Source organism: Cavia porcellus, unplaced genomic scaffold (genome assembly GCF_034190915.1).
Source record: "Cavia porcellus strain 051 isolate PalLab524CR breed Dunkin Hartley unplaced genomic scaffold, mCavPor4.1 scaffold_14, whole genome shotgun sequence".
NCBI classification, from domain to species: Eukaryota; Metazoa; Chordata; class Mammalia; order Rodentia; family Caviidae; genus Cavia; species Cavia porcellus.
Window position 1 is genome coordinate 77144189 of NW_026947497.1, and position 26684 is coordinate 77170872.

Here is a 26684-nt window from a genome sequence, read left to right on the forward strand (position 1 = left end):
ACTCTGTGTCCTTCTGTCTATTTTCAGAATAGAAAATGTTAAGGGAAAGGAGAGAATATAATTTAAGTAAATGTCATTTATGGTCTGTCTTACCTATTTTCTCTGGTGCATGTGGTAACTGCAGTGGAACACGACTTGGATCAGATCGACTACATTGACAGCTGTGCTGCAGAGGAGGAGGAGGATGAAGCAAGACAGCCCCGAGGCCGGGACTCTAACAGCCTCAGTTCACAGTTTATGGCATACATTGAACAGCGGCGGGTCTCGCACGAGGTGATACAACTAAAGACTAGGCTTGTGCTGTTCCCTAGAATGTGTTTAGGCAGTTCACAGTATTATACATTTCTCTCATATCAGCAACTTGTTGGTGTAGGCCTAATTGTTTCATTATAATGTTTACTTCTAATTTTAGTCCTAAATTTTTCAGATTTATTTTGAAAATGTGACGTCTCAAGTAGAATTTAGATTTTTGTTTGTGTATTTGTTTTCTTGCTTTTTTTTTTTTTTTTGAGACAAAATCTTGGTATGTAGTTCAGGCTGGCCTTGGGCTTAATTTGTAGCCAAGGCTGGTCTCAAACTTGCAACAATTCTCCTGCCTCAGCTTACCAAGAGCTGGCTTTGCAGGAGTGCATCACCACACCTAGCTTTTTTCTCTTTCTAAGGCAGGGTCATTCTGTGTAATTTACTGGCCTTGAACTCACTGTGTAGTACAGGTTGCCCTCGAACTCATAGCAATCCTTGTGCCCCAACCTCCCATGTGCTGGGGTTATAGGTATGCACCACCACACCTGGCTAGATTTTATTTTTTAAGTAAGAAAACAGTACTTTTTTGAACGAAAATGTAAAAAGTTTTTGAAGAAAAAGTAAAACAGTCCTAAGAATAACCTAAGGCCTTTGAAGAAGATACAGAGGAAACATGCTTTCCATTGTTGGTGTTTTGGGAGTTTCTTTGTTTTTATTTGCTTTCTTACTAGAACTTAAGTCATAATGTGATCGGTCAGTATAAGAATTAAGCTCAAAAAGTTGACTTTTGAGACAATACACAACTTACCCATGAAATTTTTATAATAAGCTTAATTATATTAGAGTTTTTATCCTAAGTTGACAGGACCTAAATTGTTCGCTATTAAAATTCTAGGATTGAATTGCCCTAGAAAACAAATGTGCATTCAGCCTACTGCAGACTCTGCCAGTTCCCCCAGGGTCTAACGGAGAATAGCATCCTTCAGTGCATCCAGTCAGCCTAATAAAATGGCTCCATCTTCATGTCTGTGACGTTGAAGTCTGGAGTTTGTCCCTCCTCTGAGCTGGGGTTATTTGAGAAACACACGGGGGCTTTTGGAGAACGATGTATTTAGCCTTTCAGAAACAGATAATCAAATGGGACATGCTACAGAGTGACATTATCATTTTTTTAAAAGAGCCCTTGGTTTTCCTGTTTGAAGGCTTTGAACACATTACTTTTTGTCGGTGTTCAGAAGACACATTCAGAAATTGGATAAAGACGAGGCTGAAGATTTAGCTCAGTGGCATAAGCACCTGCCTTGCAAGCAGGTGGTCGTGAGTTCGATCCCCGGTACCAATAAAAATGAAAAAGACAAAAAAAAAAAAAAAAAAAAAGGAATTGGAAAAAGTTATGTAAGTCAAATCCTGCAGTTCAGAGACAGTAATAGGTAGATAGTGAGTGAATTGCTTGTGGTTCAGGCTGTTAGCCTCTCTGTTAAAGCAAAGAACTGTTGTACAATAAAAGTAAAATTCATCATGTCGCATTATAATCTTACTTTTTTGTGGTCATTTTCTTGAGTATCTACTCTAATTGAAAATGCTTGCACTATAATGGCAAATTATGCCACATTTCTTTAATCCATTAGTTTGGCTCTTTTTATAGAAATGTGTTTTTAAATTCTAAAATGCAGTGGGGCTTGGTGGCACACTTCTGTCATCCCAGCACTCAGGAGGCTGAGGCAGAAGGATCCTCATAAGTTCAAGACCAGCCTGGGCTACAAAGTGAGCCAAAGCCAGCCTGGACCACATACTGAGATCCTGTCTCAAAAAGACCAAATAAATAAATAAATATTAAATTGCTTGTATATGATAGTTTTTAAAGTCTGTATCATAAGGCTATATGATTTCTGTGTCATAAAGCTTCCTAAAATCAGTAAAATAGGCTTTATTATTTTAGGTATTTTTAACAAACAGTGAAAAAACAACTTTTTTGTGTTCTTGAATGCTATTTTTATAAAAAGATTATTAAACTAAGTTATTTGAGATATTAAATGCACTATTATTTAATTTTATTGTAATGCCACTCCCATATATCTACCTCGGCCTAAATATGTTATAACTTACACTTTCGAGTCTTTTTTGAGTGGGGTACCAGGAATTGAACTCACAACCTCGTGCTATACTTATTTTTAAATTAAGTCAGTATCACATTTATTTTGTTTGGAAAGTTTCAGTGCCTCTGATAGTAACTTTAGGTGCTTGCAATATCATAAAACCAGAGTGGTTAAGTCATTTATGTAGCATCCTAGGAAAAATTTTTGCTTATTAAAAAAGAATGACATGGTCACTATAATTAGAATAAGTATTCTGTCATTAGAATTCTTTCATTAGAATCATTCAGTCTGATCATTGCGCTCAGACTTTAAGGCAGTCAGCTTTTAGACCTTTGGAGTAACTGCTAAAGATTTTTTAATTATATGTGATATACTTATTTCTTGGAGGTAGGCTATGAATAGTTTTAAATTTCATTTTTAGATATTCTTTTTGGAGAAGCTGTTTTCTTATTTTTTTCCTTATAGAATATCCATTATCATAATTAATTTTGATACTGAAAGGTTTTATTGCTTCTGTAGTTTCTCATCTTACAAAATACATACTATGCAAACCACTAAAATTCTGCCTTGAATTTCTCTCTCTCTCTCTCTTGCTTTTTAAGACAGTCTCACTGTGTAGTTCAGGGCTGACCTTGAGCTCATCTTGTATCCCAGGCTGGTCTCAAACTCGCAGTGATCCTCCTGCCTCAGCCTTCTGCCATCATGCCCGGCAGATTTCTTTTTTTTTTTTTTTTTTAGTGTGTGATTTCTATCAGTTCAGCCATCTCAACTTGCCTCAACAATGCATCGTCCCAGTGATGCTTTTCAAAAACAGACTATAAATTAAACTGCCAATAATTCTTTAATTAATGCTGTATTTTACCATACATTATAAGTTACTTTTTGTTTTATCTTGATATCCCACCAATATCTTCAGGACTAGTGTATGACTAAGGTTATGGTTTGTGGTGGTGAAAAACAAAGAAACACAATTGGCCTAAAGAACTCCCAATTACAATAGCTGTTCAAGAGAAACTGAGCAGATGTTGGGTAGAAAAGGAAGGTAGAAGTCTTGTCTTAGATAGAAGTTTCTACCAGATGACCTCTAAAATCCTTCCTTACCACTCAGGAAATATTACTATGTTAGGTCACTGTAGTTTATATAATACAGCAAGAAGGAAATCTTGATTTAAATAAAATGTAGATTATGAATATTTTTATCAAAGCATATGTCATGTAATCTGCAATGCTTTTAAGCATGAAGTTCACATTTGAAGATTATATTAAAATAACTTTTCATACAATTTACAAGTCTTTAAATGTGAAGTCAAATGTAAATGATATAATTACAGGATTCTGGATGCATATTTTAAATTGACTTATTTATGCTGTTTTTTTTCTAGGGTTCACCTGTAAAGCCAGTAGCCATTAGGGTATTTCAAAAACCAGAAGACATGAGACGATACTCACATCAAAACAGGTTTGAAAAAGCAATTCTACTTATTTCTTTCCATCTTAAATCTCCGTAATAAGGTGTGAAGTGATTTTGATTTTGTGTAGATCCATATATAACAAAGATGTGGAGATACTGTGCTATGTACATTTTTTTTACCCGTTCATCTCAGCATTTGTTGTTTTTATACATCCAGGCATAATCTGAAAGCATACTTTCCTGGTTGACCCGTGGTTGATCATAAATGCTGACCCTTTGTTAGATATGGGAAGGATCCAGTTGAGCTCTGGCTAAACTTCCAACTGCAGAATTGTGAGCAAATAAATGGTTGTTCCTTTAAACCTCTTTTAAACATACTAGTAACTAATTATTTTTGTAAGTAAGTAAAACAAAAACATTAATCCATTATGTGAATTTTTAAAGAACATTTCTGGTCGTTTCTACATGTCGAGGTGTGCATATCTAAGAGTACCACTAATGAGTCTGTGCACTGTAAAGTATAAGCCATATAAAATGTTTCCCAGTAACTAAAATTAAGTTTAATTTCTGAAAGGACATTTGTAGCTGGGGTCCATAAGTTGGGAAAATCTCAAAAATCCTTCAGTTTCAACTATTTAAGATGGTTGTTGTCTGTAAACATCATTTCAACAAATTTTGTTTAGATTTTTAGACTCCATAATCTTCAAACAATAGGAAAATTCTTTAAAGGGTTCCTGTAAAGTCTGTTGTTTTTAAGTTTGCTTAATGACAGTCAAATAAACTTTAGCTTTCTCATTTGTCTCTAATGCTGTGCTATAGACTTTAAAGACCATTTATTTAAAACTAAGTTACAGTGTGCTTGTGTGCTCATGCCATAAAATAAAGATAAAATCAATGTATTTTAAAGTCAGACTACCTAACCTGTTAGCTGTGCAATTAATTGATTTGAAAGCACTTGATAGCAAAGAGATTTTGTGGTGATAAAGTGGATTCATGCGTAAAGAGAGCTTAACATGTTTTTGCTAACTTGAACCGGATGACCTGTATCACTGCTGGTACAAACAGATCTGAAACTTTTATCGTCTTTTTACTAATAAAATTAATTAACCACCCATTGGGACAGTCATGCATGAATTGGCTGAAGCCTCCAAGCAATAAGACACAAATTATGGCCCCATGGTAAATACATTAAAGATTTTCAGAAGTCTGTCTGTCTTTCTTTCTTTCTTTCTTTCTTTCTTTCTCTTTTTTCTCTTTCTCTCTTTTTCTTTTTCTTTTTCTCTTTCTTTCTTTTTCTCTTTCTGTCTTTCTCTTTCTCTCTCTTTCTCTTTTTCTTTCTCTTTCTCTTTCTCTTTTTCTTTCTCTCTTTCTCTGTCTTTCTCTCTCTCTTTCTTTCTTCTGGCATGGTTCTAGGGAATAAACCCAGGGAGTGCTGAGCTATCTCTCCAGCTCTCCACCCTACCACTCAGCCTTTTTCGACAAGGTCTTGCCCTTTTGCTAGACCATCCTAAGACTTTTAGCCTTCCTGATTCAGCCTCCCAGGTAGCTGGGATTACAGACATGCAGTGCTACTACTGGCTCTCAAATTTTTTTTTTTTTTTTTGTCTTTTTCATTTTTATCGGTACCAGGGATCGAACTCACGACTGCCTGCTTGCAAGGCAGGTGCTTATGCCGCTGAGCTAAACCCCCAGCCCCTCAAATTTTTTTTTTTAACCTGAAGTTTTTACTGCATAACCAAGAGGTAGATAAGAGGCAATGATATATATTCTTATTCCTAGCTCAATTAATAGGACCTTTCCATTACATTTAGCAACTATTTCTAAAATTAGTTTGATTATTCAGAATGTGTCTTCTCATTCTTGAATTCCAAAAGGTTTCTTACCATAAACTTTATCTCAGTGATTGAAAAATTTTCTGCTTTTGATTCCCCTTTGTTTTTATGGAGTCTTAAAATAGTAGAGTTCGTACACCTATTCTTATATTTACTCTGTAGATATGTCATACATAACTCTTCATCTTCATAGTGTATTAAAATTGTCTCAGGGACTGTAATACAGATGGAATCAAGAAACTGGAGAAATCATGAAAGAAAAAAGTCTTGTAAGTTGGCCTTTTTAGTCTTACCACTTATTTCTAAGAGATTTAGTTACATTTTATATGCTTTTGAAATTTCTCTCAGAGTGACTTCTTTAAGAATCCAATTTCAGGGGCTGAGATTTAGCTTAGTGGCTCAAGTGCTTGTTTGGTAAGCACAAGGTCAGGAGTTGGATCCCTGGTAGCAACAAACAAACAAACAAAAACAACCAAGAATCCAAATTTCACACCCAGGTTTTCTGTCACATTTTGTTTACCGTGGTCAGACCTAGCTTTATCTCCTATTCCTCTCACTTCCTGGGTCTGTCCTTGATGAAGGGCAAGTTCTCTAGAATTTAGTTTTAGTAGAAATCTTCAAAGTAAAAGCCAGTTTTTTCACTCAGTGTATGTATTAGTTTTCTGTCATGTCTCTTTCAAATTTAGCAGGTTGAAACAATACCTATGTATTACATGACAATTCCATAGGCTAGAGGACTAGACTGACCTCCTGGTTCACTGCTTAGGGTTCCACAAGGCCAAGCACTAGGTATTAGCTGCCCTAGATTCCTGACTGCAGATTCTGGGAGAGTCCGTGTTCAGGCTCACACATGTTGGCAGGAGTCAGTTCCACACAGCTGAAGAGCTGAGTGCCCTGTTCCTGTATACCTGCTGGGCGAGGGTCATGTTCAGCCTCCAGGGGCTGCCTGCATTCCTTGCTTCCCAGATCCCTTCCATGAACAAGACAGCAGTGGCAGACTGAAATTTTTTAGACATTTCAACCTTTTAGCTTCTCCTCCGGCCCATCTCACAGATTCTTTTGAGTTCCTCTTTTGCTTTTAAGGGCTTATGGTTATGTTAGGCCCACCTGAATCATCTCATCTTAACACCAGCCGATCAGTAACTTTATTGAATAAAACCAAGTGTCCCAGCCTGCCTAGCACACCTTAATCCAGACTTCCTACTTTTGGATTTCTCTTTTAGAATCTAGATTTCAATATATTTTATTCAGCACTTTAATTGTTTCCATTGGAAGAACTCTTGGGCACATTTAGTCTGCTAGTGCTAGAAACTAATTCTACAGTTTCTTTTTAATTGAATGTTTCAAATCACTAAATTCTAGTACAGTCCTTAAACAAGAGTACTATATATTGTCACCCCAGTAACTAGTTAAACCCTTAAGATCAATACATCATTTGTTTAATTGACAGATACTTGCTAAATACCTACTGTGTAGCAAATACTTTTCTAGGAATGGAGATATAGATGTGAATGTCAGTCAAAGTTCCTGCCCTCCTAGGGCGTACCTTCAAGTGGAATAATAATAGAGAACCTAGAAAGCAAAATCATCTGAGAATGTCTGGGAATGCTCAAGCTCACGAGACTTATGTATGATTTGAATAATATTAATGAAAAGAATCAGTCTCAGCACTTTGCATCTCAGCAGTTGACAAACTGCTGCTTGTTGGCTGCTCCTCCTGGCCTTCTCCACCTCAGCTGGAAAGGAAAGCTACTTGTGTCTTCTCCCTCTGTCCCCTCATCCACTGGATATGTAGTGTTCTCCTTCCCAATCCCCCTCACAGTCTCTCCTGGGGATAATAAAGGTGGGGATACAGTAAACAAGTTGAAATTGGTGATTATTTTATGGTTATTTACCAGGATAGATTATATAACTTTAGCCAGTGCATGCCTATAATCCTAGCACTCAGGAGGCTGAGGTAGGAGGATTGCCATGAGTTTGAGGCCAACCTGGGCTATATAGCAGGTTCAAGCCCAGGCTAAATTATATATAGGAAGACTCTTGTCTCAAAAAAAAAAAAAAAATTTATATAACATTAAAATAGAGTGCCCAGAGATTTAGCTCAGTGGTATAAGTGCCTGCCTGGCAAGCATAAGGTCATTAGTTTGATCCCCAGTACTCAAAAATAAATAAATAAATGCATTAAAGTAGACACTAGCAAAAGTTACATAAAAGTCTGCTTGCAATCTGGACATTGGTTAGCTCAGGAGAAATGAATCAACTAGGCCCTACACTGGCTTCTATAAGAAATAGTATGGAATGGAAAAGCATATGGGTAAAACAGGGAAATTTTTTGTTTTATTTTGCTGTCAAGGTAGAAAAGCAGCTCACAATCATATGATTTTTTAATTGGATTTTATTGGTACATTTTAGATATACATAATGATCACATTCATCATGGAGAATTAGTATCTGTATATGATATAACTTGATTCTTTTTTTCCCATTCCCCTACCTTCAGCTCCTCCTTTCCTCCCATTTACAAAAACTTTGTTTTCATGTTTTCCTTCTTTTCTTACTTTTTCCTTTTTCCTTTTTCCCTTCCCCCCTCTCACCATTTATCAGATTTTATAAAGAAAAGCAGAGAGCTGCTGAAAGTCTGCCTGACTGATGTTAGAGTTACAGATTAGCTAGAAGTGTGGCGCACCTGAGCTGGAGACCAACCTCACATCTGGGGCTAGAGCAAGGCCAGCCCTGAACACACAAAGTGCCAGAGGGGAGCCATGGGAACAAGTTGTCAGGACTGGAGCAAAGCCAATCCAACAAATGTCCAGCCTCAGTGTTCCTCCCTGTTAGCTACAGCACAGATAGCTCTAAAAATGGTTCCCTTTCAGTGTTCTCAACAGAACACTGATGACCTACACGCTGCATTGTCACTGCCTCTCCATCGGAGACATCAGGTCCCACCTGATCCCCAGCTTTTTCCTGTGTGTCTTGTTTTTTCTTAACCTCCCATCATCCCCTCTGAGAACCCCACTCGCTGTGTGGGTACAGCACAAGGAAAGTCCCAAGATTTGAGAGAAGCTAAATGTCACCTGTGGTTGGTGGGTTCCTGTGTGTCCATGTTCTGTGGTTTGGGGACAGTGTCACTGCATTCCTGCTGACAGTGTTTCCTAAGCACTAAGATGGTTCTGTATCTCTTCCAGGTCTCTGATAGCTTAGAGTTTACCATTAAGTAGATGGAGACAAAACGTCACAGATAATGTTCTTCTAAGTACTCTTTTTGAAAAGGAAAATAAGCATTGCAAAAGATGTGGTGTTGGGTGAAGGAGAATGAGAGCAGTGTGTTGCAGGGTGATATTTCAGTAGAAACCTGACAGAGTGGGGACTGGTCTGCTGTCTAGGCAGAGGCCATGAGGTAGAGGGATTCGTGTTGTATTTCAGAATTGCCAGACAAGCCAGGAGTGATGGTGTACACCTGTATCCTAGCACTCAGGAGGTTGAGGCAGGAGCCCACAAATTGAGGCCAGACTGGGGTACATGGGGAGTTCAAAACCAGCCTGAGCTACATAAGGAGACCTTGTCTCAGAAAAACAAAACAAAAAGCAGCAACAACAAAAATCAAGGGAGTCTGATCATTTTAAGCCAATCTCGTAAACTCATACATATTTGTATATGTTGTGTTATATCTGTTTCTCTAGTAAGCATTGACTGATCAGGTTTTTAAAAAAGCATCTGAACAAAGCAGGATGGATTTGGGTGATGAGACGAGAATTGAGCTGTGGTTGTACGCTGCTTATGATGCCTGGACAGTCACTTGAAAGTGTTGATTAAAGCATTAGAAATGTGAATTTGAGGTAAAGTAGAAATAGGGTGGGAACATCTAGGAAAAGAAATGCAGCAGCGTGGGCAGGATGGAGCAAGAGGGTGATGTCTCAGGCTCGGTGAAGAGTGGTCTAAGAACTGTAGAGAAGGGTACCCTGTCACAGAGAGCTGATGGGTTTGCTAAGGCTGGGACTAAGAAGGGACTGCTGGGTGTGGGAGTGTTTATCACAGCAGACTCAGGAACTGAAGGAGCAGTGTAACGGAGCAATGAGGACAACGTCCAGACTGCAGCCATTGTAAAACAAGCTGGGCCATCGAAGCAGAGACAGTAGATGTGACCAGCTTTGTAAAGACGCTCTGTTGTAAAGAGTAGCTGATTAGACCTTTGGACACTCGCTTATCATGGAAGCTGAGACAAGAGGATCACAAGTTTGAGGCTAGCCTGGACAACTTGATGAGACCCTGGCTCACAGTTTTAAATAAATAAATAAGGCCGGGGTATAATCCAGTGGTAGAGCACTTGTCTAGCATTTGAAAGGCCCTGAGTTCCATCCCCAGCATTACAAAGGAAAAAAGAGGGTACAGAAATTAGTAGAGGTATGTATTAGAAGATTAAAAAGCATTGTTACAACAGCATTCAAATCAAGGTACATATAGCTGCTTGGGTTGCGTTTATTTGGTCCTTTTTATGTTTTGACAAGTTTACCTTCAGATGGCTGGTACAAGTATACTACAGGCTAGTGAAAGTTTCTGCATGTGAAATTAGTAATCTGGAGACAAAGCTGTACTTAATTCCTATTATTCTAAATATATAATCACTAGTATATGCATTTTATGGTGTTCCATATACATAGAATATCTTATTTAAACATCATGACATCTCTCTGGGATACATATAATTATCCTCCATTTAGAAATGAGAAAGTTGAGGCATGGGGAAGCTGAACAGATTTCCTCATTCCTTGAATTAGGCCACACCATGGAGACTGGTCTGGCACCATGAGCCAGTGCAAATGATACGAAGTGATTTCTCAAACTTGTACTGAGACTGCTTCCCTCTCCACAGCCTGTTATTTTATCTGCGGGGAGAGCAGTGAACATGAGCGTAGCAGCCTTAGCAAACTGCCACATTATTAGTGGGAGGCAGTTGGGGGCTGAGGGTATAGCTCAGGAGATTTACACTTGCCCAGCATGCGCAATTACATGGATTCAATTCCCAGCACTGCCAAAGCGGGGAACACATAGTAGGTGGTAGAAAACTGTGAAAGGTTTGGGGGATTTATTTTTATTTACCATACAGCTCACTTTTCAGTGTGTTTCAAGCTTAACAATCAGTTCCAAATTTCAAATCAGAAAGTCACAACTCCACCATTTTTAGTTTCAAACAGAAATGTAATTACAGAGACGAAAACAGCTTCAGGAAAAAGACAAATTCCCAAATTATGAGAATTAATAGTAATAAGCAAGTAGTTTCTCCTCCCTTTTATTATCAAATAGGGTTTCACCTTCTTCTTAAGAATAAAAATCAGCTAGGCATGATGTTGCACACCTATAATCCCATCTACTCCATCGACTGGGTCCAGACGTATGATAAATTTGAGGGCAATTTGAGCATCTTAGTGAGACCTTGTCTCAAAATTTTAAAACAACTGGGGGTGTGTATCAGTGCTACAGCACTTGCCTACTATCGGGAGGCCCTGAGTTAAATCCTCTTTACCACAAAGAAAGAAAAAACAGAGTAAAACTCAATATAATCTTACTTTTGCTATTAAAATTGCTTCATTAGGTGAAAATAAGAGTAGGGATTCTTTATAAGTACAGTTACCAGGTTCTGTGGAACTCCAGATTTCTTTGGATAAAATGACTATATAAAAACATCTATGTTTACACACAAAGATGATCGTAGTTATATGACAATCATAGTTAATAAATAAGTGATACCACTTGAAAGTGATCTCAGCTGGGACTGGGGATTTAGCTCAGCTGCATGAGCACCTGCCTTGCAAGCAGGCAGTCGTGAGTTTGATCCCCGGTACCAATAAAAAGGAAAAAGACAAAAAAAAAAGAAAGAAAGAAAGTGATCTCAGCCATTTCACAGTGCTGGCTGTCGCAGACAGTTGTTAGCTGGCTTTAGAGTAATCAGAGATATCACAGGAAACGTGAGTTGGGAGCATCGGTGTTGCTACGGTTTAATTTAATGACTCAGGCTCAGGTTTACAAAATAAAGTTACTCTTGCAGTGCTAACTGGATAGCTTGCCTATGATTAATAGAAAGCTGTGTTAATAATAAAAAGCTTACTTGTTTCTCATGTCTGTTTGTCTGGTATCAAAAGGTTATTCTTTTTTTTTGGGGGGGTCAGAATTCCAGTTGAGCCGCCTTCTCTCTTGTCACTGTCACCAAGTCACAATCAGGTAATTTTTAGTTTATTTATTTTTGCTATTTTTATTTTATTTTTAAAAGCCAAGGTGGTTTTCTTTTATAATACTTAAATTGCTATTAATTGCCACTTATCTATAAACTTTACTACTTGTCTTCTCTGTTAATATAACACATGCACATGACATAGTTGCTGACCGTGTTTTCAGATACCCTAATTCTAACAGCAGCCCCACTTCTGTATGCAAACTGACTCCTTTGTTGCAGCTGCCACACACAGACTTGGAATCCCACCGGAGAAGAGAACAGTTGATAGAGCGCACTCGGAGAGAGGCGCAGCTGGCGGCCCTGCAGTACGAGGAGGAAAAAGTCAGGACGAAGCAGATTCAAAGAGAGGCTGTCCTGGACTTTATCAAGGTGAGGCAATTGAACTCACTGCTAATTCTCTGAAATAACTTAGTGGCTGGTCAGGTGAGACTGTGCGCTTTAATGAGAAAGTTGCTGAGGGCCAGGTGTAGGGACACATGCCTGTCAACCCAGCACTCAGGAAGATTGAGGCAGGAGGATTGCTAATTCCAACAAAGCCTGGGTAATTTAGTGACTTGGTGAGACCCTGTCTCAAAGTTTAAAAGAAAAATTTTTTTCAAAATGGTCTGAGAGGAGGTGGAAATATAGGCTCAGAGTGGCACAGTGCCTGTGTGGCAAACGCAAGGTCCTGAGTTCAATTCCTGGTACCCAAAAAACAAAGAGACCTGTGAGTGCAGCTCAGTGCAGAGGCCCTAGATTTAATCCCTAAATAGTAAGGGAAAAGGGTGGACTACTTTTTGTATAGTCTCTTAGAAAATTCTTTATTGGTTTATTTAATCTTTCTGATAGGGAAGAGGAAAATGTTTATGTTTCACAGAGACAGAACTTGTCTTTCTAGGAAAGCTAAGCAATGTAACCATTACAGTTAAGATAAACTTAAACTTTTCAAAGCCTAACTTGTTCACTTGCTTATTTGCTGATTTTGAGTTGGGAGTTGATTGGTTTTTGTTTTGTTTTGAGGCAGGGTTTCACTTTGTAATTCTGGCTGACCTTAATTTAAATTCACTACGTAGCCCAGTCTGGCCTCAGCAACGATCCTCCTGCCTCAGCTTCCCTGGTGCTGGGACTCCAGGCATGCACCACTTTGTCCTAGTTTTATTGATTTAATAGCTCTTTATGGAATGCTAGTTATGTACTTGTACAAGGAATATAAAAATGCATGAAGTATAAGTCTTGTTCAGCAGGACAGCTTAGATCATACTAGGAATGCATGAATGAATGACAGCTTACAGTAAAACACTAATTTTAAATCAAAGATAAAGGAAAACTTCAAGAACAAGTATCATTTAAGACTTGACCTCAGAAGGAGGTGCTGGGGATTCAGGAATGGAATGGGGATGCTTCATTTCTTTGAACACCTGAACTCTGCTCAAGTGTATCCTCTAATCAATCCTTCTCATGCCTCTTTTAAAAAAAAAAAAATTCAACTTGATGTGGTGGTGCATGCCTATAATCTTAGTGCTAAGGAGGCTGAGGCATGAATATCATGAGTTTGAGGCCAGTCTGGGCTACATAGTAAGAGCTTGTATCAAAAACTGAAAGTTATTAGCTGAACATGGTGGCACACACCTGTACTCCCATTGCCTGGGAGGCCGAGGCAGGAATATCCCTATGAGTTTGAGACCATCTTGGGCTGTGTTGCTCAACGCTAGCCTGATCTTAATAAGACCCTGTCTCAAAAAAACAAAAATAAATAAATAAAATAATGCTGATTAAAAAGAGTACCAGGTTGGTTAGAGTTTGTGTTGATGACAAAAAAGGAAAACTAAATTGGTGAGATGGTTAAGATGATAATGATACTTCCTAAAATTTACCAAATGCTTACTGAATACTCCAGATGCTGTTCTAAGCACTTTATATACATTAAGTCATTTAATTCTCTCAGTCTTATAAAATACATAGTTATTTTCTTGTGATAACAATTTGCCTGCGGCTAAGGTTAAATACTCAGCTAGTAGGTGAGTGGGCTCCATATCCTGCTCTCAGGAAGGGACTTAGCTGAGCCTTATAGACCCGAGGTACCGTCTGTCTGTTTTACATCAGTTGGTATTTAGTGTACCTTTGTAGAAGTTCCCTAGCTAGTAAAAGCTACTCACCCTGCAGACATTCATGACTGCTGTCAGATTAGAGGTGGATCTTGATCTGTTGTTAGACAGAAAAAGCAGATTTTAAGTAAAAGAAAACAGAAGACACACTTCTGTGAAAGTAGTCTACTCACATTAGCACAGGTCAAGAAGAAAGAGACTAGAGGAGGAAAATGGAATGGAAAGTAACTGCAGTAATTAGACAGTGCTGCTAAATGAAGGCATAAAACTGGGTGATTGCTAAATTGCCAAAGAGCTGTTAGTGTTGCAGCTTTGGCAGGAACTGGGAGTCAGAAATGGCTGAATTTTAATCCACCTTTCCCACTCACTATATGCTTAACTTTGAAAGTCACTGAGCTGTTTCCTCATATGTAGTCTACTTAACAATTAAATGGTAACTATTTCAGAATTATTATACTTGTCCCTGATACTACTAGTATAGTAGGTGCTGTGAAACTAGCACTGTGGGAAGGACATAGAATTTGGCATCAGGAGACAGGTATAAATCTCAGTTATGCTACTGACCAACTTTATGACCTTATGATTTTCACACTGCCTCTCTTCTCAGTTTTCTCATCTCTAAACAAAGGTAATAATGATATTTGTATATCTCACAGAGGAAGGAGACAGGGAGGTCTGATCTCTGCAGAGGTTTGTAGAAATCAGAAAGGAGATCTGAGGAGGAGGCGGGGGAGTGGAGGAGTCCAAGAGGGGAAAGGGAAGTAAAAATAACTGCAGACCTTGATATGTACCAGTTTTCAAGAGGGGCAGAATTATTACCTGTCACAAACACATACCAGAAAAAAAGACATACTGTGTGTAAAGACATACTGTGTGTAAAACACTGACCACACAGGTGTGATTGTTTGTCAACACTGCAGAAATCAGCGAAGTGGGGCACAGAGCAGTTAGTATGGGAAGGAAGTTGTGACTTTGTTTTTGGATATGGATATGACTTGATAGTGTGCTTTCCATCTAGAGTGCTTGCACAGGCTGTTAAGAAAACCTGAGGTTTGGCTAATAGAAGGCTTGGGCTATCAGCATTAGCATGGTATTTAAAGCAGTTAGAAGGTCAGGAAGAATGGCGCCTACCTGTGATCCCAGTGCTCAGTAGGCAGAGGCAGGAGGATTGCTACAGGTTTAAATCCAAGCCTGGACTATCTAGTGAGACCTGATCTCAAATAAGACAAAACCAAAAAAACCTTTTAAAATATAGTGATACAGTGGGGAGTTTTTTTTTTTTTTTTTAAATTTAAATTGTAAGATACTGCTCTCTAAAAAAATTGTAAGATACTGTACTTAAGGCAAAGGTGCAACATCTTAAGTATAAATGTAGAACAGTATTATTGTATATTTAAGAAATGAAGAAGTAAGTGCATCTGGCCATGGTGGCACACGCCTATAATGCTAGCACTTGGGTAGGCTAAGGCAGAAGGATAACCATGAGTTTGAGGACAGCCTGTGCTCTATCGTGGGTTCAAGGCCAGCCTGAACTGCATAGCAAGACTATCTTAAAAAAAAAAAGTGTGATTAGTAAATAAAATTTAACATTTCTAGTGTTCTACATTCTAACCAGCTTTTCTTTGGGGGGACTTTGGGGTATCTAGCAAAAAGCATCACAAAGTCCACAAAGACAACAATCCCCAGTGGATAGTGAGGTAAGTACATAACTACCTTTTTTTTGGGAATTTATTATTTTTCCCATGGAAATGAAATGCTTTGCATGTGATTATCCTGTTTCAGTGATCAGAATTTTACCATTCTTTTTCCATCACTGTCTTAGTTACTTTATGATCGTCGCTGAGACAAAATACCTGATGCTCACGTTGGGAAAGGAAAGGTTTATTTCTTACAGTTTTTGGGGGTTTCAGTCCACACTCAGTTGGCTCCAAGGCAGGTGGGCATGGCTGGACCGCAGTTCATGGCAGCCATTGACAGCAAGCTCAAACCAACAAAGAGAAAGACACACCTTCTTCCTGCCATTACATCACATCCTGGCTCCACCCTTATGTGGGTGGAGCACTGACACCATCAATCCAAGCACTATACAATGAACCATCACAAATGAACAATGCAAACTCATGAGGCCTGGGGGACACAAACATAAACCATGACAATCACAAAATTCTGTTTACAAAGAAAAGATGATATAGAGAAGAAAATTACGTCAAAAGCTGTGAGTCTAGCTGGGTATGATGGCACATGCCTATAATCCCAGCACTCAGGAACCTGAAGCAGGAGGATCACCAAGAGTTCAAGGCCATCCTGGGCTATGTAGTGAGTTCAAGGCTGACCTGAACTACATAGCAAGACCCTGTCTCAAAATAAAACAAACAGAAACAGCAGCAGCCGTGAGTCTGGACTCCGTTACATCTGCCCAAGCACCTGTCACCCTCACTAGCTCTGCCAGCCACACCCGCTGCGCAGTATTGATGTCACGGAAGAGAATTTTAAGATCTGCATATGACATGGGTGACCAGTGTTGTTATTAAACAAAAAAATACAGGGTTTTACCTTCAGTGGTTATTTCAGTATTACCAATTAAAGTCTGTGCATGTTAGTTTTGTAATATTAGGGAGTGTCTGTTAATCTTGGCACTCAGAAGGCTGAATCAGGAGGATCCCTGTGAGTTCAAGGCCAGCCTGTACTACTCAGACCCACAACAACTACATAAGAAGGAAAACAAACAGTAACATATATTACACACAAATATGGCACTGCATTTCATTATGAATAAATGTGTACAATTAATTGCTTAATCTTTTAAAAATATATTATGCATGTATCTTGATTTACAGAAATGAATTTTTTGTTGAACTTTATTATAGTTGACTTTTTAATTGACCATTCCCCTTTATTTTTACCATTCATTTTTGTATTGTTTTTTTGTGAATTTTGACTTTGCTTCAGAAGGTTTTCAGACGGTGAGGTCATATTTGAAGTTGTTTAAACTCTTTGAAAGAAGATCAGGGTTCAGAGTTAATTTATTGGCTGTTACAGTGCATAGATTCGGTTGATTGTGAATGTGATTCTTGTGTTACCATCTTCAAAATTGTGGCTTAGTATCTCTGTCCTCTACTGTGTTTGAAGTGTGTCACTTGTGTGTGTAGTTTGCTTTTGACATTGCTTCATTTTTCTCCACCTCTCCAGTGTCCCTTCCCACCCAGAAGGTCTCAGCACACTGATGATAGTGCCTTGTTAGTGGTAAGATTTATAAACAATGAAGTTTTACATTGCTGTGTCTGGAGATTGAAGGGCAGCTACATGCTCTTCTAAGTGAAATGACTTGAAGCCAGGCTCACGCCTGTAAGCCCAGCATTTGGGAGACAGAATCAGGAGGATGGCTAGGAGTTTGAGGTCAGCCTGGGCTACAGAGTGAGTTTAGAGCCAGCCTGAACTGCATAGTGAAACCCTGTCTCAAAAAGCCAAGACAAAAAAGAAAAAAGAAATGACCTAAATACCATAAAATGTGTTACTTCTGAAAGCTTTGTAGGAGCTAGTTCTGTGTCCTTGCGTCACTGTCCGTGTTACCTGGTGTTCAAGGGCTGCAGCTGGGTGTCACAGTCTCCACAGTGCTTCCCAACAAAAAGCATTTGCATTAAGAACTGTACTGGCTTTGTGTATGTGAGGCATAACACACCATCGGCCTTTTAAACAGCTTCTAAGTCCAGGTGCACTTTATTAATTGCTAATTTGGCTCATGAGTCACCAGTGTATTAAGTGGGGGTCTCATGACACTAATTAGACAACTTTACATTTGGCATCTTATTTTATTATATATTTTAAACTGCTAAAAAAATCCCAAATTTAATTGCTAACTACTGATCATTTTGGACGCTTGGTTACCTTTTTGTCTTGTTTGGTTTTTTGATTTGGAGATTTACTTATTTATTTATTTATTTATTTATTGACTGGCTTACCATATAGCCCAGGACAGCCTTGAATTCACTCTAGCCAAGGCTGGCCTCAAACTCATGGTGATACTCCTGCCTCAGCTTTCCAGGTGCCTGGTTATAGACACATACCCAGCTAACTCTGGGTTACTTTTTAGTGCCTTTTTCACCAACTGAAATTTAGTGTAATGTGAGACTTTATTTAAAATTTTAAGTTTTATAAGCCTTGCAAGAAAATGCTCACCATTTATAGAAATGCTTTTCCCATGATGTTTTATGCTACTATTTTATGGTGATATCAAAACCAAACAGTTCAAAAGTAGTGTCTGCAGCAAGAACTGTTAGATTACAATGCTGCTGTTGTGTGTACGGTATGAGTCGCATGCCTTGAATATCAGGCTCCTGCTATGCAAGCTCCCACTGTCTGTTAAAATTTCTGGGTATTCTTTAAGTTTCATTTCCTTTGAAATGGATGAAGCACATTTTAACTGGGTAGTCTTAAAGATGAACACAGTTGTGAGAGAGACTCAAGTGTTAGTAGAAGTTAACTGGCATGAGAAATCAGAAACACTTTGAATTAATGTAGGGAAATAGTGAGGGCCTCTGAATTAGACATGAAAATACCTCCTGCACTTCTCAAGGCAAATTTAAGAGTTAATGCTAAAAATCATCACCATCCTGATTATTGAAGCAGAGAATATCTTGTCCACAGTCGTGTGGGTAGTTCTAGTTCTGGCTGACGCAGGACCTGTAGGAGACACCACACTGTACTGTATTGCCTTTCATACTGTAAATGAAACAGCTTGTAAAAGAAAAAGTAGAGCTTAAAAAGACAACAGCAAAATCCTCTTAGCATGAAGTTTGAAATAGGTTTCAATTATTTGTCAAAACAGTACACTTGTATTTTAATTAAAAGTATTTGACCCAGTGTGGTGACGCATGCCAAAATCCCAGCACCTGGGAGGCTGAGGCAGGAGGATTGGGAGTTTGAGGCTACAAAAAGTATTCATGTCTGACCTCTAAAGTGAAATGGCCTTTGAAAAGAAAAACTTTGTGCACATCTGTAATCCCAGCACTTGAGGTGTTTTACCAGGAAGATTGCTATGAGTTCAAGGCCAGTCTGTACTGTGTAGTGACATCCTGTGTCAAAAAGACCAAAAAAGAAAAAAAGCAGACCTTGTATTTCTTTGTATGCCAAATAGTGTCTATCCAACAGTATGCCAAGAGTCCTATTTTAAAATCTGTCTCTGAAAACTCAGAGAGTTCTCAGTAGTTCTCAGAACTACTCTTCAAAGGCTTCATGTTGCCCAAGTCTAAGCCTCTTCTCTGGACTTACTGCACCAGTATTTTCTCCAGATAGTTCAGTCCCTCCCACCTCAGACGATTGCCAGTGCTGCCGCTGTACACGGAGTTGAATTACAGTCAAAATTGAGAAAACACTGTTCTGATTCACCCCAGCTATGCTCAGTTAAAATGAGTTCTTTGACTAAAATTGTTGCTCATCATAAGGACGTCAGAGGACTCGAGTTTCAAGAATATTTTGCTGAAAATAATGATATTCTCAGGTTTATTTCTGTATAAAATCATTTTTATTAAATCATGACCCAAGTTATTGACTGATATCGTGAGCTATTGCAAATATCCTGAATTATATACAGATAGAAAAACTGTTGTATAAATGATATTTTTAAATATTGTCTATCTTAGTAAATATTTGAATGTTTGTCAGTGACCATTCCTTTCCTAAATTTCATTGATCAGATATACCTACTTGACATTTTGCTAACTTAAATGCTGTCTTCTGTTCTTTATCTTCCTTTTTTGAAATTTAGTCGCTGTCAGGGTTGAATCAAGTGGGCTGTGCTGCTACCCTGCCTCATTCTGCTGCTTTCATGCCTCTTAAGGTATCTCTTGTTAAATTAATTTTCCGAGAGATTTGGGGAGGGAGTGTACAGAGTAGGCGTTAAATTTCCCAGTCCATTGGTTTTATAGCAATATAAGATTGTGTGGCCAGGCATGGTGGTGCTCACTTGTAATCCCAGCACTCAGGAGCCTGAGGCAGGAGGATCATAACAAGTTCAAGACCAACCTGGGCTACAAAGTGAGCTCAGGGCCAGCTTGAACTGCATAGTGAAAACCCTGTTTCAAAAATACCCCCCCCATATATATATTTTGTGTGTGTGTGTGTGTGTGTGTGTGTGTGTGTGTGTGTGTGTCTGTGTGTGTGTGTGTGTGTGTGTGTGAAATACCCATACACTACTGCTGGGCATAGTGGAGAATGCCTGTAATCCCAGCATTCAAAATATTGAGGCAGGAGGATCACCCAGAGTTTGAGGCCAGCCTGGGCTACATAGTGAGTTCAAGGCCAGCCTAAACTATGAAGTGAGACCTTGTCTCAAGAAAAAAACACATTGATTTCGTGTGAAAACTTTGGAGTTTTATTGTTCCAAAAACAGTCATAAGAATGCCAGGTTTGTTAGTGCACACCTGTAATCCCAGCACTTAAGAGGCTGTTTATTATCTATGTTTCTTTTCTTTTTTGGTACTAGGAATCAAACTCAGGATTTCGTGTTTGCCATGCAGGCGTTTAAGCTGCTGAGCTAATTCCCTGTCCTGTTTCTTAGTGAACAGTAGAGTTAGAATATTTGTGACCGAGATCATAATGACATGCACAACTAAAATGTTTACTGCATGGGAAAAAAATTATCAGTCTTTGCTTTATGTCAGTAATAATGTCATAGAGATGATAAATTCCCCCTTCTAAAAAAATTGACTCTGAACTCTACAAATTAAAGCTGGGTGTATGTATACATACCTATAATCACAGTACTTACGAGGCTGAGGCCAAAAGATCGCCACAGGTTCCAGGCCAGCTACTTAGTGAGACCCCTGTCTCAAAAATAATCAACAGTAAAGTAAGTCTAACTCTAGAAATTAACTTGTAGTATTTTATCTTTAACTTTAATGCTAGAAAGTCACCTGTAATGTTTTTATTTTTTAAAGGCCTCTGGAAATGGTAATTCCACATTTGTCAAACTAGAATGCATAAGAAATGATTAATAATTCCACTGTCAAAGGGTCCTCCCTTTGTCTAACATATCTACCCCAAAGTGGTTCACACTGATTGCTTCTTTTACCAGTTATTTAGAGATCTCCATGTAAGCATCTTTGCATTTGAAACTCTTATGATCTAATACATGACTTCTTCCTATATAAAAGTGCCTTTCTTTCCCAACCTGTTAATCTTTCATGACGCTCTGCCCTCCCTTTTGGTTCCACAACCACAGCTAGAAATTGAACCCAGCAGAGCCTGCCTGGTGCCAGGACTGCCTGGATTTTCACATCTTACTTTACATGCCAGCATTGCCTTTTTCATTTTGTAATGTTTATTTTGTTCAATATCTACTGTAATTCTCAGTGTTCATGCTCTACTCCCAAATTCCTATTCCTTATATCTTTTGTTTTTTCTGAATACTTAATTTTGCTGTTTGAACACTTGTAATTCACCAGTGTACTAGAATACTTGCAAATTCTTGCATCATGCTGACCTCGATGAGCTTTTTCTGATCAGTTATTCAAAGTGCTGTATATACCTGCATGACTTCTGAGAAAATGTTATCTGTAATTCTGTTCGCCTTTTTCTTTTGGGGTCCTTATTTGCACGACATAGAAAACTATTTCAGCAACCATATGTAATGGCAAATGCCTCTAATCCCAGCTCTCAGGAGGCGAAGGCAGGAAAAGGAGAATTTGAGCCAGGCTGAAAGCTGTTCAGTGAGTACAAAGCCAGCCTGGACCACATAGTGGAAACTCTGTCTCAGAGAACCAAAAAGAAAAGTTATTTCAGCAGTTGTTTTTCCCAGAATTCTCTCAAGAAAGAATCAGAGTTTATTTGGAGAGAAGTACAGATACACAGCTAGTGCCACCTTACATATATGAGTAAGAAGTTGGATTCATGGGCTGGCTTTAGCCCAGCGGTTCCTTTGAGTCTGGCTTCCCAACCCCCTGGGCCAATTGGTCCGGTGGTTCGAGACCCGCGGGTACTCTCCAGTCCTTTAAAAAAAAAAAAAAAAAGAAGTTGGATTCATTATCTCAAGGGAAACCTTGGATATTGGGAATTAGTCTGTCTCAGAGTCATAGTTAACTAAGAAAGGCCAGATATGAATATGCCAAAAGTTGGGGAATCTAGATCATATTTTCTCTAGAAAAGTGATTCTCATGTGGAATTAAATCTGAAAGTTTACTAGATTTAAGGTAGATGTTAAGTCTGACTTTACTTCTATCAGAACTGCTAAACAGGGAGGTGAGTGGTTTTCAGGTTTTTATCTTTACTTTTACAACAGTTGTACACTGTGTTTATGCTTGGTTTTGTTTCTTTCGTTGGTCTCTGTCAGGCTTAAAAATTGAATTCATATCAGGTTTTTTAATACCGATTTTTGAGATTATTCTGAACCATTTTTGCTGTCCAAGAATTTCCAGATGTAGCTAAGTAGTCCTAGAGTGATCTGAACTAATTATTTTAGTGTTCTAGAATGCAAGGCATTTATAGTTCCTTTCAGTACAAGTGTATTTTTAAGTCATTATTTACAAGTCCTGCCCTCCGACTCCACAGCCAATTGTGTTGTGCAGGCTCTGCCTCTGGCTTGGGAGCATGAGAGCGAGGCCACATTCTGGTGTCCCTGTCTTGGCTCTGCTCAGCTAGGAAAGCTGCCTTTATAGCCTCCTTTCTCCAGTTACTCCTTTCTGTGCTTAAATTTCCTGTCTCTGTAGTATAAATGAGACATTTTGAATTGTTAAAAATACTTTTCCTCTAGAAGGAGAAGCTCTGCCTTTAATGGTTTTGTCTGCGTTAGTGATTTTTGACTATGTCTGGTAAGCAGGCTTTTTCCTTCCAAGCAGGCACCCTTTGAAGGTCAGAATAGTCTTTTGTTGCCTTATATAAAGATAGCCAGCTTTTGCCTCACTCGCCTGTTGAGTTCCTTTTCTTGCTCCTGTTATTCTTGTTTTAAATTAAATTGCTTTTCAAATTTCCATTTTGCCAAACACCTGAGTCTCGGTTAATATGAATTTACAATCCTGAGGCATATGTCTTTTCCCTGGAAATGTAATCTGTGGTTTTACTCAGATGTTCATCTTACTTTTAAAATCTTAATTATATCAAGCTAAAGAATTATAACTGGGAAAAATCTTCTCAAAAGCAATTAAAATTCTGCCATCATTAACTTCAACTATAGATATGATATTTCTGAAAATAATTTTATCTCCTTGTTTGAAGACAATTTCTGAAACTATTGAAATCAGTGTTATGGTTAACTAAGAATGTGGGGGTAGATTTTTGCGTGTGCTAGTTTTAAAGTCATTCTTAGTTCAGAAATGTCTTAGTTACCATTTCAAAAAGTTCCATTTAAATATGATTAGGTGTAAAGTCCTTTTTTGGTTCTACTTCCCTGCCAAGTCTTCATCATCTTTAATCCAAACAACAAACATTTCAAATTTCTTAATCATATTTCCCCCCTTTTCAGTAAATTTTATAATATTATTTTAGCAATTTCTTCCTCTTTTTTAAAGTTCTTTTACTCGATGAAGACATTTTAGACTCAGATACTGTTGTAGAAAATACATGCAACATCTCCTCACCACACATTTTGATAATTGAAATGAAAAACCTACATCACTCTTAAAAAATTAGATTTTACTTTCCAGAGGAAAAAATACTTTGAGAACTGTTTTTGGAAAAATGCTATTAGAAAAATTTTGCTCTTATTTCTTTTTATTTTTCAGTAAAATTTTCTGCCTTAGGATGATCACGGTTCAGGGTCATTGATAATGGGACTGTCTTCAGAGAGTGCATCCATAATACAACTGAGTAACAGGTTTATCTTTAAAGAGCAGAGCAGTGTGCAAAATTAATTCATTTAACCAGATTTTCATTTCTAGATACGATTTTGAAGGAGAATTGCATGAGTTTGCTTATTTTCGTAGTCTCAGAGTTGCCATGAATGTGGAAACCATCTCTTCCTGAATAATAACTCTTGATATGTGTCTCTTCCTCTACAGAGTGATGACAGACCTAATGCCACATCACATTCTCCTGCAGTGGAAACAGGTAAGAGGTATAAAGGTATAAATAATCATTTCAAGATACTAATTCTTTACTGGGACTTTCTTGATTGGTTATTTCCTAGAGAACTGACTGAAATGGTTCTTCTTAGAGAACTGTTCAGAGATGGAGATTGGATAGCAAATCAGAAATATTCTAAACACTTCCTTTTTAAAAATTCATCTTGGGCCAGGATATAGCTTGGTGACACAAGTGCATGCCTGGCAAGCACAAGGTCATGAGTTTGATCCCCTGTACCAAAAAATAAAAAAATAAGAATTCATCTTGTTAAACAACTACTTAGCCATTTATTAAGGACAAGTGAATATAAACTAGCAGGGTTCTAGATTCACAAGAGACTTTTCAACATATGAACATCTGTCGATACACTAAAATTAACTTCAGAATTAAAAACACAGCCTCCCTACTTTGAGCATTATTTTTCTGTACTGTTCATTCATGAAGAATATTATCATTTTATATCATTGCCATGTTTAATTTGATTTTTCCTTCATGTATCTATATTGTATTTGATTTGCTTTTCATTTCCTTTAATCTCATCTTGCTGTTCCCAGCTGACTTAGTTCATCATTCTGCTGCATATTCTTTTCCTGCTGCTATCCAGAGAAATCAACCCCCACGCCCCGAGAGCTTCCTTTTCCGAGGAGCTGTGAGGGCAGAAACAAATAAAGGTAGGTAGGTAGCAATCATTTTAAAAGGTGGGACAGTGGGTTGTTGGTGGCCTAACACAATGGCATTACCTGTTAACACACTTTCACATTTCTCTACCAAGGGCTAGCCTTGGAAAAGCGCTTTAAACTGTGGATGTCTGTGATCTCAATGATATAAATCAGGAGCACCTTGTTTGAATTTGCTTTGATAAGAAAGCTTCTTAGAAGCCAACCATGATATTACTCACCTGTAATCCCAGTTACTCAGGAGGCTGAGGCAGGAGGATCTGAAGTTTGAGGACAGCCTGAGCAGTATAATAAGATACTGTCTTAAAATAAAAGGAATTAGAGATATAGCTGAGGGGCAGAGCTCTGTGTTTATCATATGTGTAATTTTCAATAAAAACATTTTTAAATGGATACAATCAAGCAAAATAGTTAAGCCAATGGATTATGGAAATTTCCTAGTTTTTAATGTTCTTTTGCTATTAATGTGTGTATTTTTAAATTTTTATAATATAAATGTTTACAAAGTCACTCCAACACAGTTGACTGCACTGTACATTTGAAGAATCTGAGGCAGGAGGATCATTTGCGAGTTCAAGATGAGCTTGGGCTACGAAGTGAGCTCAAAGCCAGCCTGAACTGAGTGGTGAGATCCTGTCTCAAAAAGACAAAAAAAAAAAAAAAAAAAAAATCTGAGGTAGGCAGATGTCAGTACTGTGCCAGCACCATTGTCACCTTTCTGTGTTGCATTTATTGTGTCTGTAGATCAAACTTCCTCCCTTCTCACGTCTCTTGCACCTGCCACGGATCCTACAGAATGCATCACAAGACAGAGAGAGGAAGAGCTGAAATTAATAGATCAGCTGCGCAAGGTGCGTATGTTACCTCTGATTTGCACTTAACCTGTTGCTGCTCTAGTTCATATCTCTGTAACCGCTTGCGCTTCTGATGAACAGTTTCTATTGAACCAGTAAGTGTCAGGCTAGGTGTGGTCCCAGGTCCTCGAGAGGCTGAGGCAGAAGATCAAAAGTTGAAGGCCAGCCTGGGCAATTTAATAACTTAGTGAGGCCCTCTCTAAAATTTTAAAAGGGCTAAGGACATAGAGCACCTTCCCATGTGAGAGGCCCTAGTTCACTCTGTGACACTAGAAAAACAGTGTCCATTGTATGTTGTGTTTTATGGTGAAAATGAAAGAAATTTTATTATTAAAGAAACTTCAACTTTTTACTAAGAAAACCAGGTGGGTTATTCTAAAATCTTAATTCCTAGCTTTACTCATTTAAATTTTTTTCATTTCCTTTCTGCTTCAAGTTATAAAGAAATTTTATGAGAGTCAAATTTTATATCAGGTGCATATAGACATATATGGCATGCTTCATAGTGAAAGATTTGTCATTTTATTTTGGACCTGAAAGAGAATCCACATTTTCTTCCTCTTCCTCCTCCTCCTTTTCTTCTTCTTCTTTTTTTTTTTTTTTTTTTTTTTTGATTTGTTTGTTGTTTGGTTTATGTTTGTTGTTTGTTTGAGACAGGATATCACTGTCTGACTGTGTATTCTAGGACTCAGACTTGTGGAGACGATCCTCCTGCCTCAGCCTCCCCAATGTGTGCATGACCAGACCTGGCGTTTTTGTTTTGTTTTGTTTTGCTAATCAGAAAATTGTCTCTGAAATTCTGTTGTACTTGGCACTGCACGCAGGCTGACTGCCGTACATATATATTGGATCTCCTTAAGGTACTGACTTGAGACAAGGATAAAATAGAGATTGTGGTACTTACTTCCTTTTTATCTTGTAAATATTTTCTGTTGTAATACTATTCAATGAGTGCATTATGTATTCTGTTCTTTCAGCACATTGAGTACCGGTTAAAAGTGTCTCTACCTTGTGATCTTGGAGCAGCTCTAACTGATGGTGTTGTTCTTTGCCATTTGGCCAATCATGTGCGGCCTCGATCTGTCCCAAGCATTCATGTTCCCTCACCAGCTGTGGTGAGTTTTTGTTTTTATTTTTATTTATTTTTTTTCTTTTTTTGTACTGGATATCAAACTCCGGACCTTGCACTTGCCGGGAAGCCCCTG

General features: G+C 38.2%; 1 protein-coding gene across 6 annotated transcripts in view; it reads left to right on the forward strand.

Annotated features, from left to right (window-relative positions):
• Lrch3 (leucine rich repeats and calponin homology domain containing 3) overlaps nt 1–26684 on the forward strand; it is an 88868-nt gene that overhangs the window by 47973 nt on the left and 14211 nt on the right. For 2 of the 6 annotated variants that reach the window (XR_001202869.3, XM_013160177.3), the window contains exons 9-19: nt 125–273; nt 3722–3798; nt 11747–11798; nt 12031–12180; nt 15542–15592; nt 17085–17138; nt 19660–19731; nt 23885–23933; nt 24503–24619; nt 25370–25476; nt 26457–26594. Coding sequence is in view for 2 of the 6 variants with exons in the window: in XM_013160177.3 (XP_013015631.1) it covers nt 125–273; nt 3722–3798; nt 11747–11798; nt 12031–12180; nt 15542–15592; nt 17085–17138; nt 19660–19731; nt 23885–23933; nt 24503–24619; nt 25370–25476; nt 26457–26594 (1016 nt within the window). In the remaining 4 variants the exon portion in view is untranslated. The remainder of the gene's footprint in view (nt 1–124; nt 274–3721; nt 3799–11746; nt 11799–12030; nt 12181–15541; nt 15593–17084; nt 17139–19659; nt 19732–23884; nt 23934–24502; nt 24620–25369; nt 25477–26456; nt 26595–26684) is intronic. The other 4 variants (XR_010039203.1, XM_063224354.1, XR_010039201.1 and 1 more) reach the window with 3 other exon arrangements.